The sequence below is a fragment of the Trachymyrmex cornetzi genome, unplaced genomic scaffold, assembly GCF_001594075.2.
Source record: "Trachymyrmex cornetzi isolate Tcor2-1 unplaced genomic scaffold, Tcor1.1 scaffold109, whole genome shotgun sequence".
Classification (NCBI taxonomy): Eukaryota; Metazoa; Arthropoda; class Insecta; order Hymenoptera; family Formicidae; genus Trachymyrmex; species Trachymyrmex cornetzi.
The window spans coordinates 415,309-441,896 of NW_017295642.1; the positions used below are offsets into that span (position 1 = coordinate 415,309).

General features: G+C 37.3%; 4 protein-coding genes across 7 annotated transcripts in view; all 4 read left to right on the top strand.

Annotated features, from left to right (window-relative positions):
• The window catches only part of LOC108760873 (mannose-P-dolichol utilization defect 1 protein homolog), a 5,814-nt gene extending 3,200 nt beyond the window's left edge, over positions 1-2,614 (top strand). Inside the window, exons 1-5 of one of the 2 annotated variants that reach the window (XM_018507149.1) lie at positions 84-367; positions 847-912; positions 1,639-1,771; positions 1,879-2,083; positions 2,191-2,614. In XM_018507149.1, coding sequence (XP_018362651.1) covers positions 280-367; positions 847-912; positions 1,639-1,771; positions 1,879-2,083; positions 2,191-2,433 — 735 coding nt within the window. In that variant the 5' untranslated portion in view covers positions 84-279 and the 3' untranslated portion in view covers positions 2,434-2,614. Of the gene's footprint in view, positions 1-83; positions 368-846; positions 913-1,638; positions 1,772-1,878; positions 2,084-2,190 lie in introns of those variants that run through there. The other variant, XM_018507140.1, reaches the window with a different exon arrangement.
• Positions 2,615-4,374: 1,760 nt separating this feature from the next.
• Positions 4,375-13,633, top strand: LOC108761196 (tetratricopeptide repeat protein 14 homolog). Of its 3 annotated transcripts, none has more exons than XM_018507609.1 (14): positions 4,375-4,522; positions 5,215-5,411; positions 5,503-5,627; positions 5,737-5,813; positions 5,904-6,026; positions 6,262-6,476; positions 8,483-8,623; positions 9,805-9,996; positions 10,084-10,780; positions 10,868-11,175; positions 11,373-11,542; positions 11,621-11,747; positions 11,860-13,192; positions 13,358-13,633. In XM_018507609.1, exons 2-14 carry the CDS (start codon positions 5,251-5,253, stop codon positions 13,475-13,477), a joined length of 3,789 nt encoding a protein of 1,262 aa, XP_018363111.1. In that variant the 5' UTR covers positions 4,375-4,522; positions 5,215-5,250; the 3' UTR covers positions 13,478-13,633. The 3 variants fall into 3 exon arrangements, with proteins under 3 accessions (XP_018363111.1, XP_018363119.1, XP_018363127.1); XM_018507617.1 differs by having other exon boundaries at positions 4,375-4,515; XM_018507625.1 differs by lacking the exons at positions 4,375-4,522; positions 5,215-5,411; positions 5,503-5,627; ... (1 more) ...; positions 5,904-6,026; positions 6,262-6,476 and adding exons at positions 7,026-7,242; positions 7,587-7,881 and having other exon boundaries at positions 13,358-13,631.
• Positions 13,634-15,220: 1,587 nt separating this feature from the next.
• On the top strand, positions 15,221-15,550 carry LOC108760810 (BMP-binding endothelial regulator protein; the record flags this gene model as incomplete). The annotated part of the gene is made up of 1 exon (XM_018507017.1): positions 15,221-15,550. A coding segment is annotated over one exon (330 nt), but the record flags the coding sequence as incomplete, so codon positions are not given.
• A 10,764-nt stretch (positions 15,551-26,314) lies between these two features.
• LOC108761270 (serine/threonine-protein kinase 17B) overlaps positions 26,315-26,588 on the top strand; it is a 122,489-nt gene continuing 122,215 nt past the window's right edge. Inside the window, exon 1 of the mRNA XM_018507707.1 lies at positions 26,315-26,392. The gene's annotated coding sequence lies outside the window, so the exon portion shown is untranslated. The remainder of the gene's footprint in view (positions 26,393-26,588) is intronic.

Below are 26,588 nucleotides of genomic sequence, written 5' to 3' on the forward strand. Positions count from 1 at the left end.
CTCCCACCATTGCCATCAGTGGTCCATTCTAGATGTCGATGATTACTACTGGTGTCGTGAGCGCCAATAATGTGAGTTGGCAGTATTGTATTAGCACTTGGCATTTGGCTCGCTACTCGTTTAGAATACTTTTTTTATCGCTTATCGCAGGTTAAGACAGCTTAATGGAAGATCAAGATCTCTCGGACGTCTGATCTGAGCCTTTTATTACATTCCACGTGCATTTATATCGCGAAATAGTACATTGCAGTCGATGAAGACGGAACAAATTGTGGCAATATGGCACAATATATCAGAAAAGCGACGTTATTTTTGTTTACTCAGGAATGTATAAAGGAGTACTTTGACAAGTTTAATTTTTTCCATGGTATGTTCGCTCCGATAATATTACATTTTATTTTTATCGCAAGCTTTTTTACGATTCTTCAGCGACATTTTATTGCTGACGTGAAAGCAGTAATGTTTTCGACATTTAAAATTTAAAATTATACTCGAGTTTAGTGGCTATTCAACAATGTGCTTTTTATTTCCTGTTTCTTGCTATTTGGCTCTTGCCTTCTTGATCAAAAAGGCAAAAGACAAACAGCAAGAAACAGGAAACAAAAAGCACATTGTAGAATAGTTATAAGTGAGTGACTAATTAATCTTATTAAAAGTCGAACTATTTGTCTTATATGTAATTTTAGATATTGTTGCACGATGTTTGACTGTGTTTTGTTATGTAACATTCAAATTTGTTGGTAACTTGTTGTGAAATCGTTGAGATTAAAAATTAATTTTTTAATAAACACATTTAATCACACATACAAGAATGTAAAGTATGATTACCTTGATAATGTGTTTCAGTCGGATGTTTCAAGACAACATTGAGCAAAGCTCTAGGACTGGGCATCATTGGAGGTTCCTTTCTTGGTTAGTATGTTATGTTAGATTTTAAGTATAAAGATATTTACTTCATGTTGCTTCAAAAATATATAAACTAAAGTATTTTATTTAACGACTATAATCTTATGCGTAATTATCATAAGAAATAATATATAGTTTTTTATGTATTATTAATGTAAATCCTGGGAAAAATTGTTATATGAATAAACATATTTTTTATATAATTATATAATCGTATATTAAATACGTCGATTTTTTATATAATTATATACAATTATATATATTTATGTATGGAACATTTTTTCCCAGGAATATTACTTATCTTGATAGCAAAACCTGTGGACTCAGAGTTTGTATTCTCTGATATTATCAGCAAATTGCTGTCAGAAATATGATAAAGCCTGTTAGATATCCTTTATCAGCAGATTGGTAATAGAAACCGAACAAAGTCCTGTATAACTTGACAGTAGATTAAGAGCAGATTGAGAGCAGAACCTGATAGCCAAATGTGGACACAGATGGCTATGGTTTTGTAGTCAAAATTTGATCGAGTTTGCTGCCAATTTGGCCCCAAATTGTTAACATTTTGCTATCAGGGTAGTTGTGTGCATGTAACTATTTTGTATATAGCATTTTATATTTTATTTAAATATACTCTTATCTCATGCTTTGTCTAGATATGTTCTTATTTCATGTTCCCTAAAAATATTCTTACCTTAGGCCTTATCTAACTATACTGTTTTTTCTTTTTAGTGAAAGTACCTCAAATTGTAAAAATTCTAAAAAATAAAAGTGGCGAGGGAATCAACATCCTCAGTGTATTATTGGATTTATTTGCTATCACCGCGATGTCTTCCTACAGTTTCTGCAGTAGATTTCCATTTAGGTGAATAATTTTTAAACACAAAAGTTGTATGTGTACGTATGTGTGAACATACAAGATTTTCTGTTTTTATACCCATTTATTTTTATTTATGTTGGTATTAATTTCAGTGCCTGGGGAGACGGAGTATTTTTAGGGCTTCAAACTTTGATCATCGCAATCCTAGTAATGCATTATAATGGGGACACAGCGAAAGCAATCGCATTCCTTTCTGCTTATATAGCAGTGATTTCTACAGCTAATAGTGGATTAACGCCTATCAGTGTTCTCTGGGCATGTCAAGCCATGAATATACCCATTGTTCTTATGAGTAAAGTAAGAAATTAGATTATCAGAACTATAACTACTTTTAAGAATTTTTGTTATTCTTATCTTACATATATTGCAAATATATTAATCCATGATTTTATATGGGATTACAGTTTATGCAAGCTTATACAAATTATACCAATGGAAGTACCGGCCAATTATCGGCAGCAACATGTTTCATGCTGTTCTTCGGTTCTCTTGCCAGAATTTTTACCTCTATTCAAGAAACTGGTGATACCACTATGATATTAATGTACGTGTGTTCCACTTTAGCAAACGCTGTAATAGTGACACAGCTTCTTTATTATTGGAATGTGGATGTAAAGAGCAAAGAAAAGATCAAGAAGAAAAGTTAGTGAAAGAAATAAGAATGTTTATATACATCTCTCTTGTGTGATTGATGATTTACGTAGGTCAATAAATAACGTATGGTTGCGATAAAATTTCGCGTGAATATTTCACGAATCAACGTGATGAGAGGCGAATGCCTGAGAATCACTTTCCATAAGGAATAAATTTTTTAGAATGTCTGCAGGAATAATATATTATACATAGATTATTTAAAATTATAATATTTTACAGCCGAAAGTAGGAATATTTGCTTATTTTTATTAAAAGATATGAGAAATGACAATATATTATAAAATGTCTTATTAAGTATACACTTATTAAGTATACACAATTAGATAAGACTGAATTATTATTGAATGCGTTCCTCAGCTAGCTTGTTAAATTTTTCCAATATAAAACGTGTCTGTTGTACTTATTTTACAAGCTGTAAAATAAGAAATATTTTGTACCTTTGCTGTATTATCATTTATATTTACAACTTCTCGATTGTTATAAAGGGTATCATTTATATATTAAATTATTATATTGTTATAACGTGGCTTATATCTATATATATATATATATATTCCATTCCAACTGCATTTGTCCTTGAGTCACGAAGTTTACAACAAAAATCGTATAGTATATTATTTCAAGATCGTCTTAATATTTGGCCTACTTTGCTTTTAGGAGACAAGTATTGTTCTTTTTTTTATTCATACATGAAAGAATTTTATCGCACGCCTTGCTCATAATATTTTTATTTATCTATCTTTTAAATAAGCTATTTTTTAAATATCTTTAGGGAGCAATTTTTAGAGAAACCGTGTCGCGAAAATTTGAAACCATTGGGTGGATCGAATAGTGTTTATTTCTCGATGCTGTTAAAATCTTTCAGTACATACAGAGCTATTTTAGTATCAGGATACTGATCTATAACATTTTTTCTCTAGGACAAAACGTGAAAAATGAAAAACTTGAATTAATTTAATATGGTAAAAATTTTTATTTCTTACATTTCCGCTCTAGATATAAGTTACAATCCCCTCTGAAACAAAAATATTTCTCTAAATATACAGTTTCGGAAGAAATCTAACAAAAGCGAGAACATGCAATTCATGTTACAGGAATAGAGAATTGATTTTTAAAATTTAATTTGGTGCCCTCTTTGTTAATGCGCTTTTGTGCACAACTTGCACATCTGCTTGGCAGTCCTATCAAAGAAGATAGAACGACGTTTGAATCTGTTAGTAGCTACGGTTCCAATTGGCTGCGTTCAGCAGAGAAAACTAATTAGCGCTTAATGATTCTTTAATATAATTGGTTCTTACCTTTAGTTCTTCACTGGATCTAAGTGTAGGAACCAATTATATTGAAGAATTATTAAGCATTAACAGTTTTCTCTGCTAAACGCAGCCATTGGTTTATGATAGCTTAAGGCTCAATTTCGCAACTCACGGTTAACACTTAACCGAGATTCAACTTATTTCTCATCTCTTTCCAATTAGAAGAAGAAGAAGACTAAGTTAAACCTCGGTTAAGACTGAATGAGTTGTGAAATGGGCTTAAGGGTACCTTCCTTGCTTAAGAGACACGCATGACACGGTGCATCATTATATCCTTGTTGTTTGTCAATGATAAACAAGGATAAGATGATCACTGTGTTGTACCGAGTCGCTCGTTGGAAAGCACCCTAAGACTGTATTTATAATGGCCTTAAATATGTATAAGAACCGATTATGAATACTAGTCTACGTGCCGCTAGATTAAGATTCCAAGAGATCGTTTAGCAAGAATTATTTCGTCATGTGGGGCGCGGCACGCCACGGTACGCTTATATGTGTGTGGGCGGCTGGCTTGGCTGGCTGTTGGCATTCGACCACATTCGGCGTAGTTCGACGTTCGATAAAGGTAGTTTCGCGTTGCGCATGCGCCGCACGATCGTTTCGCACCATCATCGTTTCCGCCGCGTCACACAATCCGTGAATCGTGCAACGTTCTTCGGCGTGTGTGCACGCGTTTGTTCGCTGCCGACGATGTCACGTAGCGCGGCGTAATTCTTGCCCGAGTTTCTTTTGGATTCTCTTCGCGGCACATAAAACGCCGAGGTGAGCGGTAAGTAACACTCGCGTAATATCTGGTTGTGGGCGGGCGAGAGACGTGCGTTGGAAAGGTGGCGGATTCGACGACGGCGAGAGAAATCGATGCGTCATGGCGCCCGATGCCGTTCCCGTAATCCCCCGGATTTTCAACGACCATCTTGTCGAGGAGGAGAAATCGATATAGCTCGCGTATCTTGCCTATATATATATATATATATATATATAACTGCGACAACACTTTCATATGTAGTCGATATACCGATGCGTAGGAGCATGCTTACCTCGACACGAGGTTGGATAATACAAAGTTTTGCTGACGGCGTGGTCGCTTTGTTTCCGGAGAGCGTGATGACGCGCCAGAAATGCCTGTGACCTTCCAATAGTTCCATACAAATACCGCCAGACGTTTACTCGACTGTGCATGCGGTAATAAATAGAGACATGTGAGATGGGTAACTTTTAAGAATTTTGCTGGACTACGGTTCGTTCAGCGGACACCACGTTGCCTTGGTCATTGGATGTTGTGCGCTCAAAAGGATTTTTTTTATGCATGAGAGAACGGTTAGAGATGCCTCCATGTAACAATGTACCGATATGCTTGTGTCTTTATTTTTTTTTTGGACACATAATATAATGGACATACTTGAATGTTCTCATCGTTGCGATCGAAGGGCACGAATAATTCGAACGCGACGATTTTCATAGTCTTGCAGATTAGGTTCGTCTCTTTGCTGAGCGAGAATGGAATCAATGGATGCGCGTCTAGTAGCGCAAGCGTTGAACTACCATGGTCAGCAGTTGCAGAAAGTATGGGAGGGAGAACGCAACGAAAATGAGCTAGTCATGCTCAGTCTCAAGGATCCTAGCTTTGAAATCTATCAACAACGGCAAAAAACTTTGAGGTATCTGTCGACCACACATTTGAAATTATCTAGATGCAAGCGCACTATCTGAAATCTGTTGTCATTCTTTTGTTAAAATTATACTTTACAGTTTTGGAGATAGAGGCAAACGTCTAAAGCTTCAACAGTTTCTCACTAAAAAAGCTGATGACCTGTATGATAAAGCAAACTTGGAGAAATCTTCAGATAGTAACAAGCCAGAGCTGGCAGATGAAGGTAATAATTTTTCAATGTCATATGTATATATATATATTTTTTTTTCCATTTAAACGCAATGTACCTAATATTACACAATGTCGTGTAATGTCCATGTATCGTGTTCCAGAGTTTTATGCTACGGTGCCTGCACTTGATACTTTTGTCACTATGGAGAAGTCCCAGCGTATCCGTAATTTTTTGGAGGTAAATGATATACGAATTAGGAAACAAATGTATTAGTTCCTAAGTAATCTTATAACAATTCTAATTTGATATTGCTTACTCAATTTATAGAGTTTAGTAATTGGGGATGTAATATTCGCACAAGTAATGGGTAAGAGCGCCGCAGGTCTTCTTCTGAAGGTGCTTTGTAACTGCAGTGACTGTCCTAGAGTTGTTACTGAATTAGGAGTTAAGGTATGTCAACGTGTCAACTTAAAAATATTGCTTTTTAGTAATTTATGTATCATGTTTAATGTATTTCAAATCAAATCTAAGCTGTCGATTGAACCTACTCGGAAATGTAACGATTCAGTTGCTATCGTGATCCAATAATCTCTCGAATACTCGTAATTAGCCAACTTGTATATAGATACATTACTGTATCTTGATTTTATTTTAATGACAGATTTTTGTATGTTGTGTTTGTTAGGCACTAATACTAAATACGGCCACTGTGCCAGCGGTGGACAAGAAAGGTGTTACAAGAGGCTACATGGCAAATGATCTCGTCTGCGTCGTAGTCAGTGAAGTTAACGTTGAAGCCGAACGAGTTGTTGCAGTTATGAACGTACCTGCCCGGGAAGGGCAAGCGCCACACCCATCTATGGGGCTTATCCATTCCGATGATCTTCCAGAAGCCTACAAGTAAGTTAACACAATAAACTGACTACATGTAATTGCAAGTCTACCGAATCCATAATATGCTTCACTAACTCTTGTAAGTTGACTCTATGTATCTCCAGGGGATGTTTTATTCACATGATAAACAATGAGAGCATTTTGTGATGTCACACTTTTGTTCGTTATGTATTACTGTATGTAAGAGCATTTGCACTCTGAAATGGAATATTTTTTTTAATTAATTGTGATACATTGAAATTAAATGTGGTACACTTAGATATAAAGTTCATACTGATTTTTTCTTTTGATTGTATATTGTTCTATATCACAATAGATTATATTATTACATATGTAATTTGTCATGTTTTGTTCTTTTCAGTTTGTCTTTGATTTTTTTCTTTTTTTTCTTTTTTTTTATAAATAAATTGAAGGTAAGAATAATATGGCATGGTGGAAAAAAAGGGCGAACTTTTTAACAGAAGCACTGATACTAACAAAATTAGGTGAATTAGTTTTGATTCCTCTTACACATTTTTATGAATTTAGGTGCCAGACACTCTATGTAACGTAAAAAGTTGATAGTCAGTATGACGATGAATTTCTAATGTGATACAAATGAATTCAAACCTTGAGCATTGGTTGACATGGCTCTATTGCGCACATATTCTCTCTACGTTTGTGATATATTACTCTCAAAGCACCAGCCAGACTATGGCGCAAATGACTTTTGAGGTTGAATTTCCAGTATGAGACATTGAGCCTTGAGCGGTCAAAATGAATGCAACAGACGGTAGGTATAATACTGATTTAAAGTTGTTTGGTCTCTTATAAAGATATCAAGAGTATATGTATATCTATATGTATGTTAATGTATTCTTTTAAAATGTATACTAATATAATCTTTTTGCGCAAATCATGTTATCGTGGCAAGAGGTATCCATATTTTCATGTTCGATCGTAATTTTCGTTGTTGAAGGTAAGGTGGAATAGATTTTTAATCTATAGAGGAAATATTATGAGATTTGAAGCAGAGACCAAACAACTCAAGTCTTAATCGCCCAAAAACCTTTTTACTTTTAATCCTCAAAAGAATCGCGCCTTATCATAATAATGCCTTAATGTTTAAACTTACAGCTTATATTGACAAATAAAAAAAAGTGATGTCATACTGATAATTGACATCACAAAATGCAAACAGACGAAACTTCTACATCTTAAAAAATTTTTTTGGTCCGCCTTGGAAGATAATATATCAGGCGTGGCTCCCAACCTATCCTAGGGTTATGCAATTTATTTTATCGCACCAAAAAAAACTTGTAAAAAAACCGAAACTACACCATCGATTGATGATAGGCCGTGTGCTTTTATGTTGAGAAAAAAAAATCCTCTGATTACAAAATACTAGAAATATGCGTCTTAACGGTGAAAGGTGAGAGACGAGTTTACATAATACTGAGGTTGCGTTACCAATGTAAATTTATAACATTGAGATTATATTTGTTAATAAAAAAAAAGGAATCTTACCTTCTGCACCGTATCCCAGTTTCGGACCCCTGCTGCTTCTTAACGGTATAAACGTAGATTTTGAACGATTCTAATATCAAAAGTTGTATAATATTCTATAATGCAATCAAGAAGAACCGAATTAGTATTTAAAGCACTTTTGGTATTAGTATCGTGTCATTGATTAATACATGCAGATCGAAGTGAAGAATCACCATTGAGCAGGAATAAATGAATAATTATACTTTGTTATATGTGTATGTGGGAAGACTGCAGCAAATAATGCACACAAGTATGCATGTGCTTACACAGCAGAAAAATATATGGAATACGACAAGATGTCGAAGAGCAGGCGCACACGAATTGCCAAACGGGCAATGTTTTTTATGGATCAATAAGGACTCGGCTGTTATGATTATCAAGTCTTTAGTTTTACCGTTAACGAAGTAGCTTTGGTTTCCTCTTTGGCAAAGGTTACCATGATGTTTGCAATATTTAGTAACTAGGTATTTTTCTCTGTGGTGTAGGAAAGCGATCGACAACAAAGGTCAGAGTTATGAAACGCTGTTGGAGAATAGTACTGGCTTCAACAATCCAAACAACATAAAATATCTGTGCGACTTAATCGGTCTCGGACAAGGAAATCACTCCAATATGGTTGGATTGAGGTAAACACATAGCCAAAAATTTATATATTTAAATAAATACACACACACACACACACACATCTATATATGTATGTATGAGATCCGCCTGGGACGAATAAAATGCTCCGACACACACACACATCAGATGGAACCTTTTATTCGTTCCAGGCGGATATCTCAGAAACTAATAGCGTATTCGAGCTGACTCGACCCGAATCCGAATCAACGATCTGTTCTTTTTAACTGTATTTCTTGTATAGTTTAGCTCTTCTTTTGCAACTAAATAGAACAGAGTAGAGGCTTCCAACTCTAGCATCGCGTGCCCCAAATCCCCTCTCCTCTCGTGCTTGTCCCCCACCATGGGTTAAATGCTTCTCCTTTATTCGTGACTGTGCACCGGCGCAACGACGCGGCATATTATTTCGTATAGCAGTCAAGCGCGATTTCATCGAAAGATACGTATACCGAGAAAGAGATAAAAGTAAAAGAAGCCATATTTGTGACTTATTTTATTTTCATTTGGAATCTTTATTGAATCTAAGAATTATATTTGCATACTTGCATACTTGTTTGCGACGGCTCTGAACGCGCGTGGTAGGAAGACTGTGGAAGGTAGCGTTGAAGGAGGTAATATCGAGAGGGGCCTGCTTACCGTTGAAATCTTAATAGGGATCACGTGACCATTTGGAAGGCTCTGGAACAGACTCGGAGTCGGGTTGAAACAGTAAATTGAATACACTATAAGATACAGGAAAAAGTTTTATATAAAAGTTATACTTTTCTTAATGGGGGGGAAAGAAAGTGGAAATAACAGATTTTGTATATGGGGCATTACCATGGTCAAGGTCAATATGAGTTTTTTAAAATAGGAACTACTGTTTTTTATTGCATATTCTTGTAGCTGAAATCGAGTCATTTTCATACTTTTATAAAATTTTTTTCTGTATCCTCTCTCTTAGTTTCCGAGATCTCCTAGGGCGATTCAAATGCCGATCTCTGTATATACACTCATTTATTGATGGATAAACTCAGTTACTTTATAAATCAGTTTCATTTGACGCTCATAACGTTCGTGAGCATCATTGATCCTTGTTTGATACTTAACAAACAATAAGGATGAAATTATTCTAAGAGCGTTACGAACGTCAAGTAAAATGCAGACTATATTATAGTCCTGATTACGTTCATTTATTGATATGCAGAGAGAGATTTCCACCAAATGAATACGCTACTGAATTGCGACAAGCACAAGCAAGCAAGTGGGCATTCCGAAGTGTCGCTGAGGGAATAGATCATTTCAAGGCCGGTCGTCATTCTGAAGCTTTCCAGTGTCTGAATAAAGCACTCACTGTTGATCCTCGCAACGTTGAGGGTTTGGTCGCTCGAGGAGCATTGTAAGTTTCTGGCTGAAGATTATAATATACGCGCGTTTAGTTATGTTAAGGTATACACAAACGTGTTTAATATATTATGTATTACAGATATGCAAATAGTGGAAGTTTCAAGAAAGCGATCGACGACTTTGAGACAGCCTTAAAATTAAATCAGACACATGCGAATGCTCGTAAATATATGGCGGAAACACTGGTTGCTCTAGGACGCAGTTATGAAGATGAGAAGAAATATGAAGATGCTCAAAAAGCGTATGAAAATTGTTTGGCGATTGCGCCATATCATGAGGAAGCGCGAAATTCCATTGAATACATAAAATCTAAGACTCTCACGTCGTCACTGAACCCTCTGGATACCTTTAAGAACTTCGACACCGAGAATGACGTTGCAGAAAATAAAAAAGATAAAAAGAAACGCAAAAAGGAGAGAAAATCTAGATCGAAGAAAAGACAAAGATGGAGTTCCAGCTCAAGCTCTTCATCTACCGGATCTTCGACCTCTTCGAGTTCAGACTCGAGCAGCTCATCGTCGTCAGGAAGCTCACGATCGGCATCTCGATCACCAAATCGTAAACGCAAACATAAGAAAGATCATCGCAGTTCGCTTTCGCCACTTAGCAAGCGAATGGCTCAGTATAACAATCCTCCTGCTGCAGCTACCACTACTCACGATACTATCGCACCGGCCTCTTACACTACAAATGCACGCGAGAAAATGGACGACTACGAAATCAAAGTACGCAAGTTTCTCGAGCAAACCAAGGACGATTCTGATTATGAAGATAAGGCAAGTATAAATTTATGAGTTTGCTTACTTGCATATTTCAAAGTTTGTAACATAAATATTAATGCAAGGTGTTATATTTACGAACAGGTAAGAAAATTCTTAGAAGAGACAGCAAGATGGAAGAGAGAAAGGGAAAAGGAAAAGAAACACTCTGAAAACGAAAAAATGAAGAAGAAAAAGAAGAAAGAAAAGAAGGGGAAAGATAAAGAAAAGGAGGACAAGAAGAGTCGTAAGAAGAAGAAGAAGGAAGAACGGAAAAAGCGTAAAAACAAGGACAAACTCGAACGAGATTTAGAAGCATTGAGAAAATCATCTTTGCCGGATTTGGAACAGTTAGAATCCAAGCTTAGTGCTTATTATGCGAAAGTTGAGAAAGACTGTGCGGCGCTTAAAAGGTTGGAATCATTGTTAGAATTTTGTCGTAATAACGAATTTAATATTTTTTTTATTACCTTCCAGTTAAGCAGTTTGATTTCAACTCGTGTTGTACAATTTTTATTTACGCTGTTTTCATATCCTCAGCTATCGCAAATGAATGGAAATTACGCGGTCGTCAGACATCGTATTCTACTTATGTTTTTATATTTACTAGGTATGTAGCACAGTATAATGACATAACTTCCCCTCTTAGCAACGCGGAGAAGCTCGCTGAAAGTTCACGCAAGGAGGAGGAGCTGCGTAGAGAGAGGGAAAGAGACGAAGCTTCAAAGGCATATCACGAGCGAGAATCCAGGGTACCAATGACTGCGCAACAGAGAAAAGGTGTGTATTATATTTATAAAATGTATATTAAAATATAACGATGTACGATCTCTCCATAATCGTTTAAAATGTTTGCAGAAATCCAGAGGAAGCCACTAACAGACATATTTGAACAAGAATCTCAATTGATTCATCCCGAACCGAAACTCCCTACCCTAGACACCGCTGCATTAAATGCTAAATGGAAGGCTGCACAAGCTGCTAGGTAAGTAATTAAAGATATATGTTATACAATTTTACATTAAATATAATTTGTAAGATAGAATGTGATATTGTTTCATACTTTGCTGCAAATTTACATTTATGCATGATTTCAGACAAAAGGACGTTTCTTCACAAAAATGGCAAGATGTCCAACCAGATAACAAGAAGGTACAATCTAATGTCTTTGTGGATAGCGACGAGGACGATGATAATGAATTGGAAGAAAGAATACAACGTGCGGCTCTTGAGAAATCTTTGAATATACGGAAGCAAATGCAACGCGAACTTGCTGAGAAAAGAGCACCGCCACCGCAACCTACACCGACACCACCGCCACCGCTGCCGAAAGAGCCTCCAATGCCAAAGCAAGCGCCCGTCAAGTATCCTACACCGCAACCGCAGAACAAATTCCAATCTTACAAGGATTCTACTATATCTGTGTCACAAACTACACCGACCAAGTTTGCCTCTACCAACAATTTGGGTGGCAAATTCCAACCGATCGGTCAAAATAGCGGAACTGGACATCCACCGGAACCACCGCGTCCTCCGCCAACGGCAAAGACTCAAGCCAAAGGTCCAAGAACCGATTCCGACAGTGAGACTGAGCGTCAGCACCGACAAACTCCGAAGAAACGCGAATCGAGCAGCAGAGGCGGCATGAGTAAACGTATGAGCAGGGATCGTCCAGGAAAACGTTCGCGTAGTCGATCTCGCAGTGCCTCTAGTTCCGGATCGTCTAGATCTCGATCACCAAGACGCAGTCGCTCACGTTCATATTCGAATCGACGATCTGGCAGTTATGAGAGGAAGTATAGCAGATCTCCTTCGGGCACATACAGTAGATCGCGATCACGATCGAGATCTAGGTCATACACCAGAAGTCGCAGCCGCAGTAGGTCGGGTGATCGGGGTTACTATCGCAAGAGGCAATTCCGACCATACAACAACCGCGGCACATACTACAAGCCACGCTTTCAAGGTTTCAACAATCCGAATCACCGTGGTGGTGGCAACAATTTCCAGAATCGAAATCGTTTCTACAACAATCAACACAATAATCGTTTCGGTAATCGTCGCGGTTTTAACAATCGCGGTCGAGGCGGTCGCGGTAATCGTGGTGGTAGATTCTTTCATAATAAACAAGGCTTCCGTGATTTCCGCGACAGACGGGACTTCAGGGACCGTCGTGCTTCGTCGCGTGATCGATATAGCGATCGCAGCTATTCACCCGATCCAATGAGGAAGGTTGACGAAGCGAAGGAGAAAATCAACAAGATGCTCGAAGGAGGCGACGACATTGAACATCAACAGAGTGGTAGCGGTGGCACAACCGTGCCACCTAACAAGAGACAAGCTGGGCCCTTGAGCGAAGGAGAAGAGAGGGACGATGACGACTATGAGAGGTGGGGAGAGGGAGAGGGGGGCGATGCAGCTAGTACCAAGGTTGGTTAGACTTCAGGTTTCAACCTACGAAATGATAATCTCATCTTTACGATGACGATAACCTGATTGATGATAAAAACGAGGAATAACAGATGAAGAAAATAATGATGATGATCAGCCACGAGAGAACACGCCACGAGCCAACTAACTCTCGTTTGTTGCCAGACTGACGGAGTCAAACCTGTCGATGATAACCTGGACGGCAAGGAGTACTTCATTGAGCGCATGAAACAGCGAAGCAAGAACGTTTTAATGCAGAGAGCCATTGCTGCTAAGATTTGGTAGTTAGGATCTGTTACCGCCACCATCGCTGCTTCTCTGTGATATAGTCGCTTTCGTTCCATCGCCCGTACTCTGGCTAATCGACCGATTGACCGACGAGGCACGTCGAGACACTTGTAGTTTTGTAGTGCCAATCTCTTCTATTATTCACATATAAATATTTATAATGTCAAAATTGCTAATTTTTTTTATGTAATTTTATTTTTTTTCAGTGATTTAAAATTAATTTGATTTAAACATGAATTGAATTGAATTTGAATAGCAGTTGTTTCAACTATACGTAATAACTACTATAATGATTTACTTGTTAAATTTTGTTGGCACTTTAGAAAATTTCATATTATTTTGAAAGGGAAAATGTCAAATAGGTTATAAATATTTAGCTTAAACATTAGTTAATGGATACATTCTTATGTTAGTAAATAATTAATAGTTATATTTCAGTTCATCACATGCAATAAGTACTCATTTAGAAGCTACATATATACAATTGGCAAGTGGCTTTTCATTATCATTTGAATATATATCTTTTTTTCCCTTATCAATAGTGTACATTTTGGGAAAACATTTATACTAGATTGAAACGAAAACGAGGGAAAGATGTATTTAAAAAATTCCCCATAAAAGATTAGCAGGTCGTCACTCATATATTCGAATGCCTAACAGCAATACCTTCACTGTCTTTGATTATCGTAATAATTAAAATAATCCTTGTAATAATTGAAGACACAAAATCACTAATGTAAACTTCAAGTCGAATATCTTGATAGAACGTTATTGAAAACGGATTAATCATTGCTCCATATTATTATTATATACTTTGAGTTTTAATACGAGCAATTTATTACGGAATAAGATACGTATATATGTTGTATGTAAACGAGTTGGCTGTACAATTGAACACAAATATATAACACTGCAAAAAAAAATAGTAAAACTCGACTTTCCGAAAGAACTAGACATACTCCTTCCCGTTGAAGTATCTCTATCAAGAATCTGCATACTAGTTGTAGTGCACGGTATTTTGATATCGGAATTTGCATTAGTACTGGGATTCTCTAAACGTCTCTTATCGACGATTGTCGCTATCGTGAACTATCGACAGCTAATAGCAGGAAAATCTTGGAAGAAAGCGCAACTCTCATTGGCTGTCACTAGTTAATGGTAGTGACAATTGTCGATAAAACGTGAAAATCCTGCAACAGGTTGGTAATACCGCGAGTACTTATTGCCGTTTCTACCAATATAGATTAACTTCAGGTATGGTCAAAGTCTAAAAATGTTTTGAAGTATTTGATCCTTTGAATGAAAAGATTTTACAAATGACCAGAGGATGCTTCACAAAATTTATACGTAGCATTACTTTAAGGAGCGGTCCACGTGACATTACAAATGCTTCGAAACTTGATTGACCAATCGGAAGAAAGAATTTTACTAAATGACCAATCAAAAAAATGCTTCAAAGCATTCGTAGCATGAAATAGACCGTAGCCTTCATCTCGGTTCGACTTTTTTAATTCTTAGAACTGGAAAAAGAACAATTGATTAAACCAAAATTAAAATCAAATTACATTGATAGAAAAAGGTAGTATGTAAATTGAACCGAGATTAAAGTTAATCTTACATAGAATCGAGCCATAAAGTTGCCAATGTCTCGCATTGTTTTTCGTATGTTCTTTGGCTACGTTACATCGTGCGCTTAGTCTGCATCCTGTAACCCAATTCTAAATTATTTAGGTTCCATAATGTGGTACCAAACACTTGATTATCCGATCTAGCTTTAGGATCTACTATATTCCTCTGCGACATTCGTTCGCAAGTTGCAAATGCAAACAAAATGAAGAAATAAGCGAATGTTCAGCACATCCGTTTTGTCAGAAGAGATGCGACAATATAAAAGAATGGGAAAGATTGCCCTGCCCGAGGAACTGCGTTTCGGGCTGCGTCTGCAAGGACGTCTACGTGCTGCACGATCTCAATGTGTGCATCAAGAAAAAACCGATTGTTTCGAATGCAACATTAAGTTTCCGAAAGAGAATGCGAAAAACAAGCTCTGATAAGTCACCGCGAACATAAGGAATGGAGCGTAGCGATTCACTTTCATCAATAAATGGAAAGTATATAATCTCGTGTATATAAAATCCTGTATATAATAATAATCGCATTCAATAATTATGTAATACATAAATAATTTTACAAATGCTCCTCTAAAAGATTCCGAAATTCACGAATCAAAATACCATAGCAAGTTATCGAAAAGAATAAATATTTGTTATTTTTCTTTTCAAACAGTAGTTTTTGAAATATAAAGATTAATTATAGATTGTGGTTAAAGGGCTGACTGTCTGAGTGTTTTTATCGGTAAATGTTAATGTTCGCACTTGGCAATTTACGGACAGACGTCGTTTGATGATAATCTATAATTGGTCACTTTGAAAGTTCATATCTCGTAAACTAATGTTCGAAATGAAAAACAACATGCTTTTTTATTTTTTTCGAGAATTTGCTGTGGTATTTTGATTCGCTAATTTCAAAAGACTCTGTATATATAATCAAACAATTCAACATAAATAAATTTAATATTGTTGATATCCAGAAATAAAAATGATTACCACAAGAGAATGCCGTGGTATAATTTAAATTGGATAAATTATGCATTCCTCAAACGTGTTTGCGCGTTGTTGTGTCGATGCGACGATGCACCTGCGTATGCACGCATTCCGTGCAATAAACGACGGCTGCCGTTTATTACTCACTTACTCGGACTTGCTGACGTAAAAAGGAGCGTGCAAGCGTAAGTTTTATCATATAAGAGTCATTTGAATTCCATTTCAAATCCATCGAAGCCTTGAAATTGCCCGAAGGCTCCTTCGATCCGTCTCCGCTCCCCAATCGAGTAAGTATTCAATTCGCCCCGTCTTTCTATACATAACAATACAATTTGAAAGAATTAGTCGCGATGTTTAAATTCAAAGGTCGGGACAACGATTTGGAAACTGCAAAATTCGTTGATACTTTTCTCGAGACGGATCGCGGCACGCGACGCGCTCATCGAAGGGGAAAGACGTCCTTTCGTGTCGAGGGAACGGAATTCCATCGCGATGCAACGCTTCGTAAAATCCCACGTTGCTCCTAACTCGCACGACTCGACTCCTCGGGATCGGATCCGGTGTCGGTGGCATCGAGCAGCATCGAGCAGCATCGAGCACGCACACAGAGCAACTTCGCGGCAGCCTTCCTATAGTGAGTACCAATCGTACCACGCGTGGCGACTCACACGCACGTGGGTGCGCGCGGTCGTTGCTGTTTAGTCCACCCCGTCCACCCCGATCCAGCGGTCCCCCAGGTCCCCCCCGTCATTCCTTCCCCCTCTCGCCGTCGCTCGCTCTTTCTCTCTTTTTCTCCGAGCTCTCTGACGGCTCTGACTTCCTCCCGTGCAAGCGAGCCAGCCTCGGTCGGCCTCGGCCGTCCTTGCCCCTTACGCTAGGCAACACGTCTGTTACCGCATCTACTAGCTAGCGCGAAAACATCAACTCGCTCAAACCAACGGATTAGAAAGGCTCGCAAACCAGGCCCCCGTAGTGATGGGCCCGATCCGATTCGCGTCTACGCCGCTATCGAGCAATCGATGAACTTTATAAGGGCAGAGAAGAATGCGTAATAAAATTCTCGATTTTTGTAGGGAGTGGAGCTCGACCAGGTACGGGCTGAAGAAGAATTTATGGCACGTTGTTAGCACTTTGAAATACGGACACTGTCAGGAACGACGATTAGGGTCATTGCAGGAGTGCCTGAATTACGACCTCATTTCAGATAGAATGAGATTGCGGGTGAAGAGAAATATTTGAGATAAATATACCACGCGTGGCTGTGTTCTTCCGAGGATTGCCAAAAAGTATTTAAGGACACAAATAAAATTGACACCTATTAAGAATGCGAATACGTTCGTCCCGTACAAAGAATACGACACACCAAGTTAAGAGACAGTTAAAATGATTTTGATGTCATTAAAGTTAACATGGCTTATGATTACAAAATTTGATTATTTATGTTATGATATGTTAAAAATTAAAATAAAATTATTTTAACTTTTCGTTGACTTTTATGTGTTCTTTGGGCGTTTATGCTTTCAGATACGAGGTTCGTACGATCATTGCCGTTGGATCTCTTTCGACTCTTGCGAATCAAAACTCGCTGGAAAATTCTCAGACGAGAGGTTGTAACCGGTAATCTCGTGTAAATCTGCCACAACAATGTGTGTCTCGCGTGTTTGTATTTACGCGCAGTATCTCTACGTCAATTGTAAGTTTCGGAAAGTATGTAATTTGAAGCCTGAGTGTCCTGTTTGTTACAGGAATTCACAGATCTTTTTTTATCAATGTAAATTAATTTAAATTTTAGTTTAATTTACTTTTATCTTTTTCTAATTTTAAAAAATACCCGGATAACGTTGCATAAGATATCTAAAAGACGTCTAAGACTCGGCTGCTTCACTTTTCGGTAAACTTCAGTTCATTGTCTTACTCTCTTACTCTATTATATTCTTACTCTTACTCTTTTGTTTATCCAATAGGTAAATTACCACATAATTTATCCGAAGATGGAACAATTGGCTTTAAAAGATGTACATTATCTAGGCAGTAAATTAAACTGAAATTAAAGTTGATCTACATTGGTAGAATAGAAATGGACAACAGCCAAAAGAATGGTGATATAACTCGAAATACAACGCAACCGTTGCGTTGTAGGCGATTAGCTTCTTAGACAACAAAAAGTCTAAAATTAAGACACAAAGCGTTTGTAAAACGAACAAGAATATACGATAAACAGCGTATCGCCCGATGGCTGCGTCGTTAATGGAAAACAATTAAAATTGTGTCGTATCTATATGCGCAGTTATACATGTATTGTCATTGACTTTACACATTGACAACGACGCAGTAGTCGGCCGACATTGTCTATCGTGCTCTTGTCTTAAAGAACGTCTTGAAGACGTACTTATATCCTAATGTTAGACTTTTTGTGGGAGAACATAAAAGGACTCGAAGAACAAGAAAGTTGAAATAATATCATATTAATTAAATCGTCTAAAAAAATGACATAAATTCGATCAATATATGACATCAAACTAACATTATTTCGACTAATTTGACTTTCTTGTTCTTCTTCGGATGTCTTTTCATCTTTTAGGTTCTCCCAAAAATATTTAAGAGCTTCCTGCATATTGCGCATGATGTATCATTTTATCCTTGTACCATTTTAACATTTGGTGAACAATAAGAGTAAAAAGATAGGTATCATGTGTATAAAAGGAAACGCATCCAAAACATCTTTTAAACATCTTTAAGACATATCTTATATTTCGACATTGGTCTGTGAGTCATATAGGTAATGAAGAATCAGGGTTGATCCCATCGCTAGAGCCGTCCCGCCTCTCTCCCCGCGACCGTTCGCGCGTAGGAGGGAAAGTTACCGGGAATTTCTCCCTCCCGACCTCTCTCCCCCCTGAGACACCAACGACGGAAGCTGCAACCTCGACGATCGGCGCCCGGTCACGAAAACGAACGGACGGTTGAACGGGGCCGGGAGGAGGACGGGACAAAAGCAGACGCGCGTACTTTTTGTACAGCCGTTAAGCGCGCGCCGGAAGAGCCGGCAGGAAATGTCCGCGAACACGATTCTAGCCACGTTCGCGGACAGCCCGTCGACTCTCCTCACGAGTTCGGTTCGGGGCCCGAATCGAGCGAGGCGTCATCCGTCCGTCATCCGTCTCGCCATCGTGGCTGGATCGGCGGATCCTCGCTCCCCGACCCCGAGAAACGGAATTCCGAGGAATATTCCGGATGCAACGGAGGAACGTTTATCGATCATTCCGCATCGGATATCCTCATCGACGTTCCCGACGGAATCATGATTTCATAACGAAGAATTCGATATTTGAGTTCCTAGAAAATTCGTTGGGAAATTAATATTGTAAGTATTTGCGATTGAAATTTACTGTCAGAACCTACAACTTCGAGTCGCCTTATTGAATTCTTTCTTTGTATTGATATTTTTATTCATGAAACGAAATATCGCTCCTTTACTTCAGAATTTCCTGAATCCTTTACATTAAAAATGTCAAGTTAATTTAAGAAAAAGAGGAAACTATTTTTTAGCTCCACAGAAATTATCAACTAATCAAATAATATCGGAAAAAAGAAGATATTCTTAGTATAATCAAATGTCGTTTTGTCATTTTTGTTTCACGACTCTTAAACAACTACCCTTTTTGAATTGTGATATTTTTTTATGAAATCAAATTCATTTATTTTGATGTAGATGTAGAGTAATGTTTGCTTAACTCATACATGTGTGGGGGAGGGGATACAAATTTAATGTATAATTATACGTATACATTAAAGAACAACGTCCTTCCACAGTTTAATGATAAGTAATTTAGTAATTGATTACAAAAATGAGTCCTGCCCGAAAGACTTTCAGGGCACCTATTATGGAAATGTTCGGAATGGATTCCTATCGGAATTATTCAATTATTCCCTAGATTTCTATTCTGTTTTCTGGGGAAAACGAAATAATTCCGCTCGGAATCCATTCCGAATATTTCCATAATAAGTGTCCTAAATAGCGTATCTATTTCGCGGCTGGACAACTCCGCGCGGACCGCGAGGACCGCGCGACGCTAACTCGGTGGGGTGAGGGCCCTTGGCCCAATCATGCACGGCCGATTTCCCGATAGCCAATCCTCGTGATTTAGGGAGCCCGCGCATCGGTTACCATGACGATGGATTTTCCTGTTACGACAGGCTCGCGCCGCGAGACATTTCTTGAACGTTCTTTTTAATCAGTTAATGTTTGTCCACAATCCAAAGAACAACCAAATGTGTGCTTATAACGGAAATATGCCTACACCTGGTATAATAATTTGAAAATCACATTTTTTAAAATCATTTTTTTATTAATTGTATCACTTTTGAAGTAAGGAAGATTCCTGTTCGTGCAAGTTTCTTTGAGTCTTTCGGTAATTATAAATTTTACTACATTTTATTTTCCAAAATAAAGAATCAATATTTATTCTAGAAAGTTGAAAGTATGTTGATGAATTTTTAGAGATTTTTTGAATTATTTTGAAGAGATGAAAAAACGAAGAGATTCTAGTAAACCCTTGATAGTATGGATGAGGCACCAAACAGTACGGTAGGATTAAAATAACTCACAGGTATGAAAAATAATGTTACATAAAAAGTCGATCATATACACAAAGATAAAGGCTGATAAAAACAAAAACATATTTTATACACGTATAATTCTTATACAAAATACGTTGTTATATCGTTTGTTTCCGCGCCTATTATTGTCAATGAGATTTTGAACGTCGTTGAAACTCATATGGTTTAGGATCTTATAAGGTTCCTTTTCGCGTTATCCCTATTTATTATCCTTACGTTTTGTAAGGCTAAACTGCGTCGCGTCGAGAGTTCCGCGTATCGCAAGATCATCGGCGGATACGCATCGGCAATATCAGTATGCAAAAACCCGGGAAGACCCAAGAAATACGGGTACGCGGAAAAGAAACGGCGACGCAACTTGCGTTTACCTGCCGCGAGAGGAAGAAGCCGCGCGAGATGAGTTATGGTCCAATTAAATCTACGCGTCCGACATCCACCGTCTCTCTCCCTCCCTCTCTCTCTCACTGATAAACATTAACTGACTAATGTCTACATTTAATATACTGACGGTGGTATCTTGTAACGAAACTTAGCACGCCCCAGTAACGTCATTAGAAATATTACTTCCTTGTCGACACGCCACGAGCTCGAAATAGTTTCCTTCCCGCACGTGCATTAAACACAGTTAAATGCGGGGTCGAAGTTAATTATCTCGTGATGCGCCAATGTTAACAGTCAACGCTAATGAGCTCGGATATCCGCGAAATCATGTCGCTACGAAGGTTGCAAAACAAAAATCTAGTTTTAATCATTAAGAAAAAAGAACGAGTTTATTCTAATTTATTTCAATAAGCATTTCTTTTCTCTATGGGCTCGTAAAACTTGAAGATGATTGCTTTAATGATTATTTAATTATATCTTCAATTATATGAACGAAATCCTTTTTAACAATAAATAATTATATTTAATAGAACTCTCGAAATTCAAACAGAAATTTATAAGAGCAAATAAGAACAATAAACAGCGCAGTAATTGGTCGCCAAAAATATATTTACAGCTTAGTTACATTCATTATAAGACGATCGGATATTTCGGTCTATTTAGGCCATCATCGGTAATATCAGTAATAATTGATTCTTAAGTTAACATATTTTCGATCAAAGACGTAGAACTTGTACTGCGCCATACGTGTGTAAAATTGGTTGAAAAAATGAAAGAGATAGAAAGATAGTCTCTATCTCTTTCTATTTAACCAATTATTTAAAATCCCTTTTTACGAGAAACGTTTGAAGATTTTAAATTACGGTTATTTTTTTCCGACAGTTGCGACTAGTCTATTAGGTATACAAGGCCACAAAACGATCTTTTCCTCGAAATAGTTCTTTCGAGTCAGTTATTTCGTTTTTCGAGCCTTCTTTTGTGTTAGGCATCCACTTTCTCTTGATGTTCTGACTCATTTGATTGTTCTTCGAATCATATTGAGTTTTGACTTGCAGTCCAATTGTGAATACCAATTACTTTCATAGTTCAAATTGAATGTTAAATATTCCGAACAAATTTCAATTTTAATCATTTTTAATTTTAAAATGAAAACTATTTATCATACACTGTTAATATTATACTCAATACTGTGAGAAGCAGAGAAATAATAAATCCGACAGGATAGGTTGAAGAAAAGAAATCAAATATTTATTTAAGTCTATTTTGCATTTTCTACCTGCATGCTGACGTTTTTAACGACTTTAAGTTTACCAATCTTTCGTATTTTTATACGAGCCTTTAACAATATATAATATTTTTATCTATTAACTTTAAAATTAATAAATATAAAAGTAAAAAGTAATAGTAGTTTGTACTTGACCTCTCCTCACTGAAGAAGAGTCAATAAGTTCAAAACCTTGAAACGTTTGCAGTTAACTTTGTTGATAAATACTTTCTAATTGTTTGCGAATTATATTTTATCTACTTATAAATATATTCTTTACGCATTAATTACCGCGAGCTCTTATAATTTACTTATATTTAAAAAATAAAAGACCAATTTTTTTATTTCTTGACGTAGGAAGCAGCTCCTTTGAGGCGTTCTCGATGCCGGCTGTACTTAAGCAAAATAATCTTAAAACAGAAAAACGAGCATGTTTGTAGACAGTCGAGTTGTGTATTTTTGTTCTCCTTGCATCGGCAAATTTTGCTGCATGCGTCAGATGCCGATGCTAGAAAACTTGCATGAACACATTCGGGACGATAGACCACGATATGCGATGAATCACCTGCGTCGTTGTCGTCACCGGCTCTTGGAATCTTTCCGGATGTATAAGATGAAAGGAAGACTCGAGGAGCGAGACGTAAGAACGAAAGAGTAGGACGTCACATTTTTTAATCGTTATGAACGCGATATTGCGACACGTTCCGATTGGCCAACGAAATACGAGCGGCAACTACCGATATCTGCATCATCTACCGACACATAATACATATACATATGTTACTGCAGCATTCTTTCGCTTTTTCCTTGTTCGTTGTGGCATGACCTATATATACACGCGCGTGCAGTTTGCCGAATGCGAACATGTATAAAGTGTGACGAATGTGTATACACGAGGCCATAAGTGCCTTAACGCATAAAGTTGCACGTATTATACATATAGAAGCACATTCACACGCGTACTTCCCGTCTAAATGTTCACGCATCATGTGCGTAACCAGCGTGACTGTCGGTTATTCAAAATATTTTATTGCATTATTACTATTTATATTACTATTTTATTGCTACATTATATTATTAACTCTTCGCCGGCTGTGAGAAATTTTGCATTTGCAGTCAGCAATCTGGATCTTTGAGTTTTAATACAGATTTTTATATTATTTCGGATTATATAAAAATTTCTGAAAAAAAAATTGTGCATACTTTTGAAACTTTTAACGAGTTTTTACTATCGTAGAAGTCAGATTGTATTTCATTAATTTTTTTACAGATTTAATTAATTTATCTGTTAGAATTTATAATCAAAATATCGACTCTTCAAAATGCAATTTGGTCAAGTTAATTCTCTTTAGTATATATAGGTATTGTATAATTATAAAAGTTAATTATTATATTTTTGTTCTATTTTTGTTCTATAACATCGTTATATTTTATTTGTTAAACTATTTGTTAAAGTTAGCTATTGCTTCGAAACAGCATTCTCGAATAATCAGTAATCATGACGAGCGAATAATTAGGCAAGGAGCACGCGCTCCAAATATCTTCCGATACGCGATGCAATTCACGGTTTAAGTCATTTACGATCTGGCGCGCATGTGTACGTTATACGGAGCCTGAGGCGTTCAAGAAGTTCACTTCATTGACTGTCTGACGTGACGAGAACGGAGAAGATTTATCTCTATGGGACACACCAAAATTCCTGCCCCGAATTCCGTTTAAACTGTTACATTGCAGGCCATTTTTCATCCACATTGCGTACTTGAACTCTTCAGCTCGCGTTTGATTTACTATTGTGTTGTGTATCGATGCGTGCGTCGAAACGTGCCCAAGGCACTATGTATTCTTGTTTATGCTGTTACTCTCGACGAAAGCGAGAGAAAAGGAAAAAATATGTGCGTAACTGTAACGAGCGTAATGCGATCCATCTATCAATCCCTCTTGATTTTCAACTCGTCCTGCCCACACAATACAAAGTCGAAAATTGGATCACAAGACGTCTTATAAGACATCTAAAAGATGTCTTAGAGCGGTATTTATAGTCTGTCCTTATTTTAAAACTGTCTTACGTCTTAAGATGCTAATATAGCCCTCTGTTTGACTTAAGATTGTACTTAAGATAATTTCGAATATAAGAATCGATTTTGAATCCGACTTTAAAGATATCGTTGTGAGAATTGTCTAAAAAGCGTCTTAAAGACATCTTAAGTCTAAATACAGATAGCAGAAACAGGAAATAATGGATTTCAACCTATCAGAAACTGCGTATTATAATGTAGTGCAGATTAGGTATAAATCTGTTTCCGTATAAATCTATTATTCCTGTTTCCCCTTATTGTCTGTGCATTAGGCTTAAGACGCACCCTGTTTTTATTGTCTGCGCTTTTCATTGTGCATTATAACCCAATTTTAGATTTTGCTGAGTTGGGTCTGTTCATGTCGCTTGCACGTATTGCACTCAGAATCTTCGTTTTTTTTCTCTTCAACATCCGAGTACATATTTACTTTGTTTTAAGTGCAAAAATTTCAAGAGATTTCAAACAACGCGAATAAACTTTTTGTGTTATTTGGGATTGCTACTGCGTTGTCTAGATTCGAGTAGCCAGCTTCATGAGTATATACAACGTTGTCGTAGACACAAACGTAGAACGGTCATCCTTATCGAGAACGCCTGATTTATTTAATCATTGAAAGCCTTAAGTAGCGGCTTATTAAAAGGATCTATAATGTACACAGGTATAGTCGTAATCGCAGCACATACTTGTCCCTCCTTTTCTGCCCCTCCCGCCTCTCCCCAGCCACTGTTGCTTCCTCCCGCACACACCGCGGTGCTAGTCTTTCGCTGCAAAACCGATAAATTATGCATTCCATTATTCATGTTCGCTCGCCGTAATCATGTACGGTGGTTGACAAGATCCTGTCATGCTTTACAGGCCTCCTGGCTTCGCGTTTGTTTGCTACTCCGAGAAATAAGGAGGACCGTTTACGGCAGTGAGACTGCAAGCTATTCAATTTACCGGCTCTGAATACAGCCGAGCTTTGAGGATATGGGAGTCCGAAGGATACGCGGAAGGAGTGAGAGAGAGAGAGAGAGATAGGAGGGGAGGTATGCTCGTCTAGTCTGTGCGTAAAATTCGAAAGGCCGAAGAAGAGATGCCGGAAAGCGATAAATTATTTATCAGCCACACTTGAGAGGCTATCGCACAAAGTTTCGCGCTTGTCCTGTTCCACGCGCGCGCATATTCAATGAACTTTGAAATGCTAGATATTAACGATGTAAAATAGAACGGAAAATTATCATGATGCCTGTGGCTGCATGAGCTGTTAAATCGATATAACGCGCGCAACAATCTTTTAATTCAAACGATTCGAATGAAGTTTGCCGCTTATAACTTGTTAGAACAGAATCGTAGTGTTTGAACGCACAACAACTGTATACGTTCTCTATCTTTTTGATATATGCATGTTTGTCGATATTTTAAAAATAATAACGACGTGTGTGTATTTATCTGATTATTATTCTTGAATGCGCGAGATAATTGGAAGAAGCCGTAGAAATTACAAAATTGTATGTAGTAATTTATAAAGTTGTGTCGAATTTAACATATTTCACACGTCCACTCTTTTTGTGTTAATTTAACACAAGATGAATATATCGATAGTAACACAAATATTATAAAAACATTGTAAAAATTATCAACGTAATTGTTAACATTTATTTTTTTTTATCTGTCTTAGAATTTATGTTAAACTATTTTCTTATATTTAATATTTTAATATATGTAGAATTAATATACATATTTTAATAAACTATTTTATATGTAATTAACTATTAAATAGTTTATTCACTTATGTGTATTAATTCCACAGATAAAACTTGTATAACTATCACCTATATACTTTTACTATCTACGTCTTTTTCTTTAACAATGAATGTAGACATAATGGAAGAAAAAAGAAAGAGAGAAAGAAGCAGAACGGCCACAAGTTCTCGATGACGAGAAAAATTTTGTACGAGTAGGTTTCTTCCTGTTTTGCTAAAGTCAGGTATGTACATAACTAACGTTCGGCTTAGGTATGCGCGTAGGAGTGGAAATCAGGGGAATCCGGGAACATTAATACGTCGCCTAAAGGTTTTGAATCCGAAGTCGATGCTCTAGGCGAGATCTCGAGAGTGAGTAGGAAGTAAACGGGCGGCGCGTTCGAATCGTACCGTTCGGCCGCGCTCGGTGGACTTCGCACG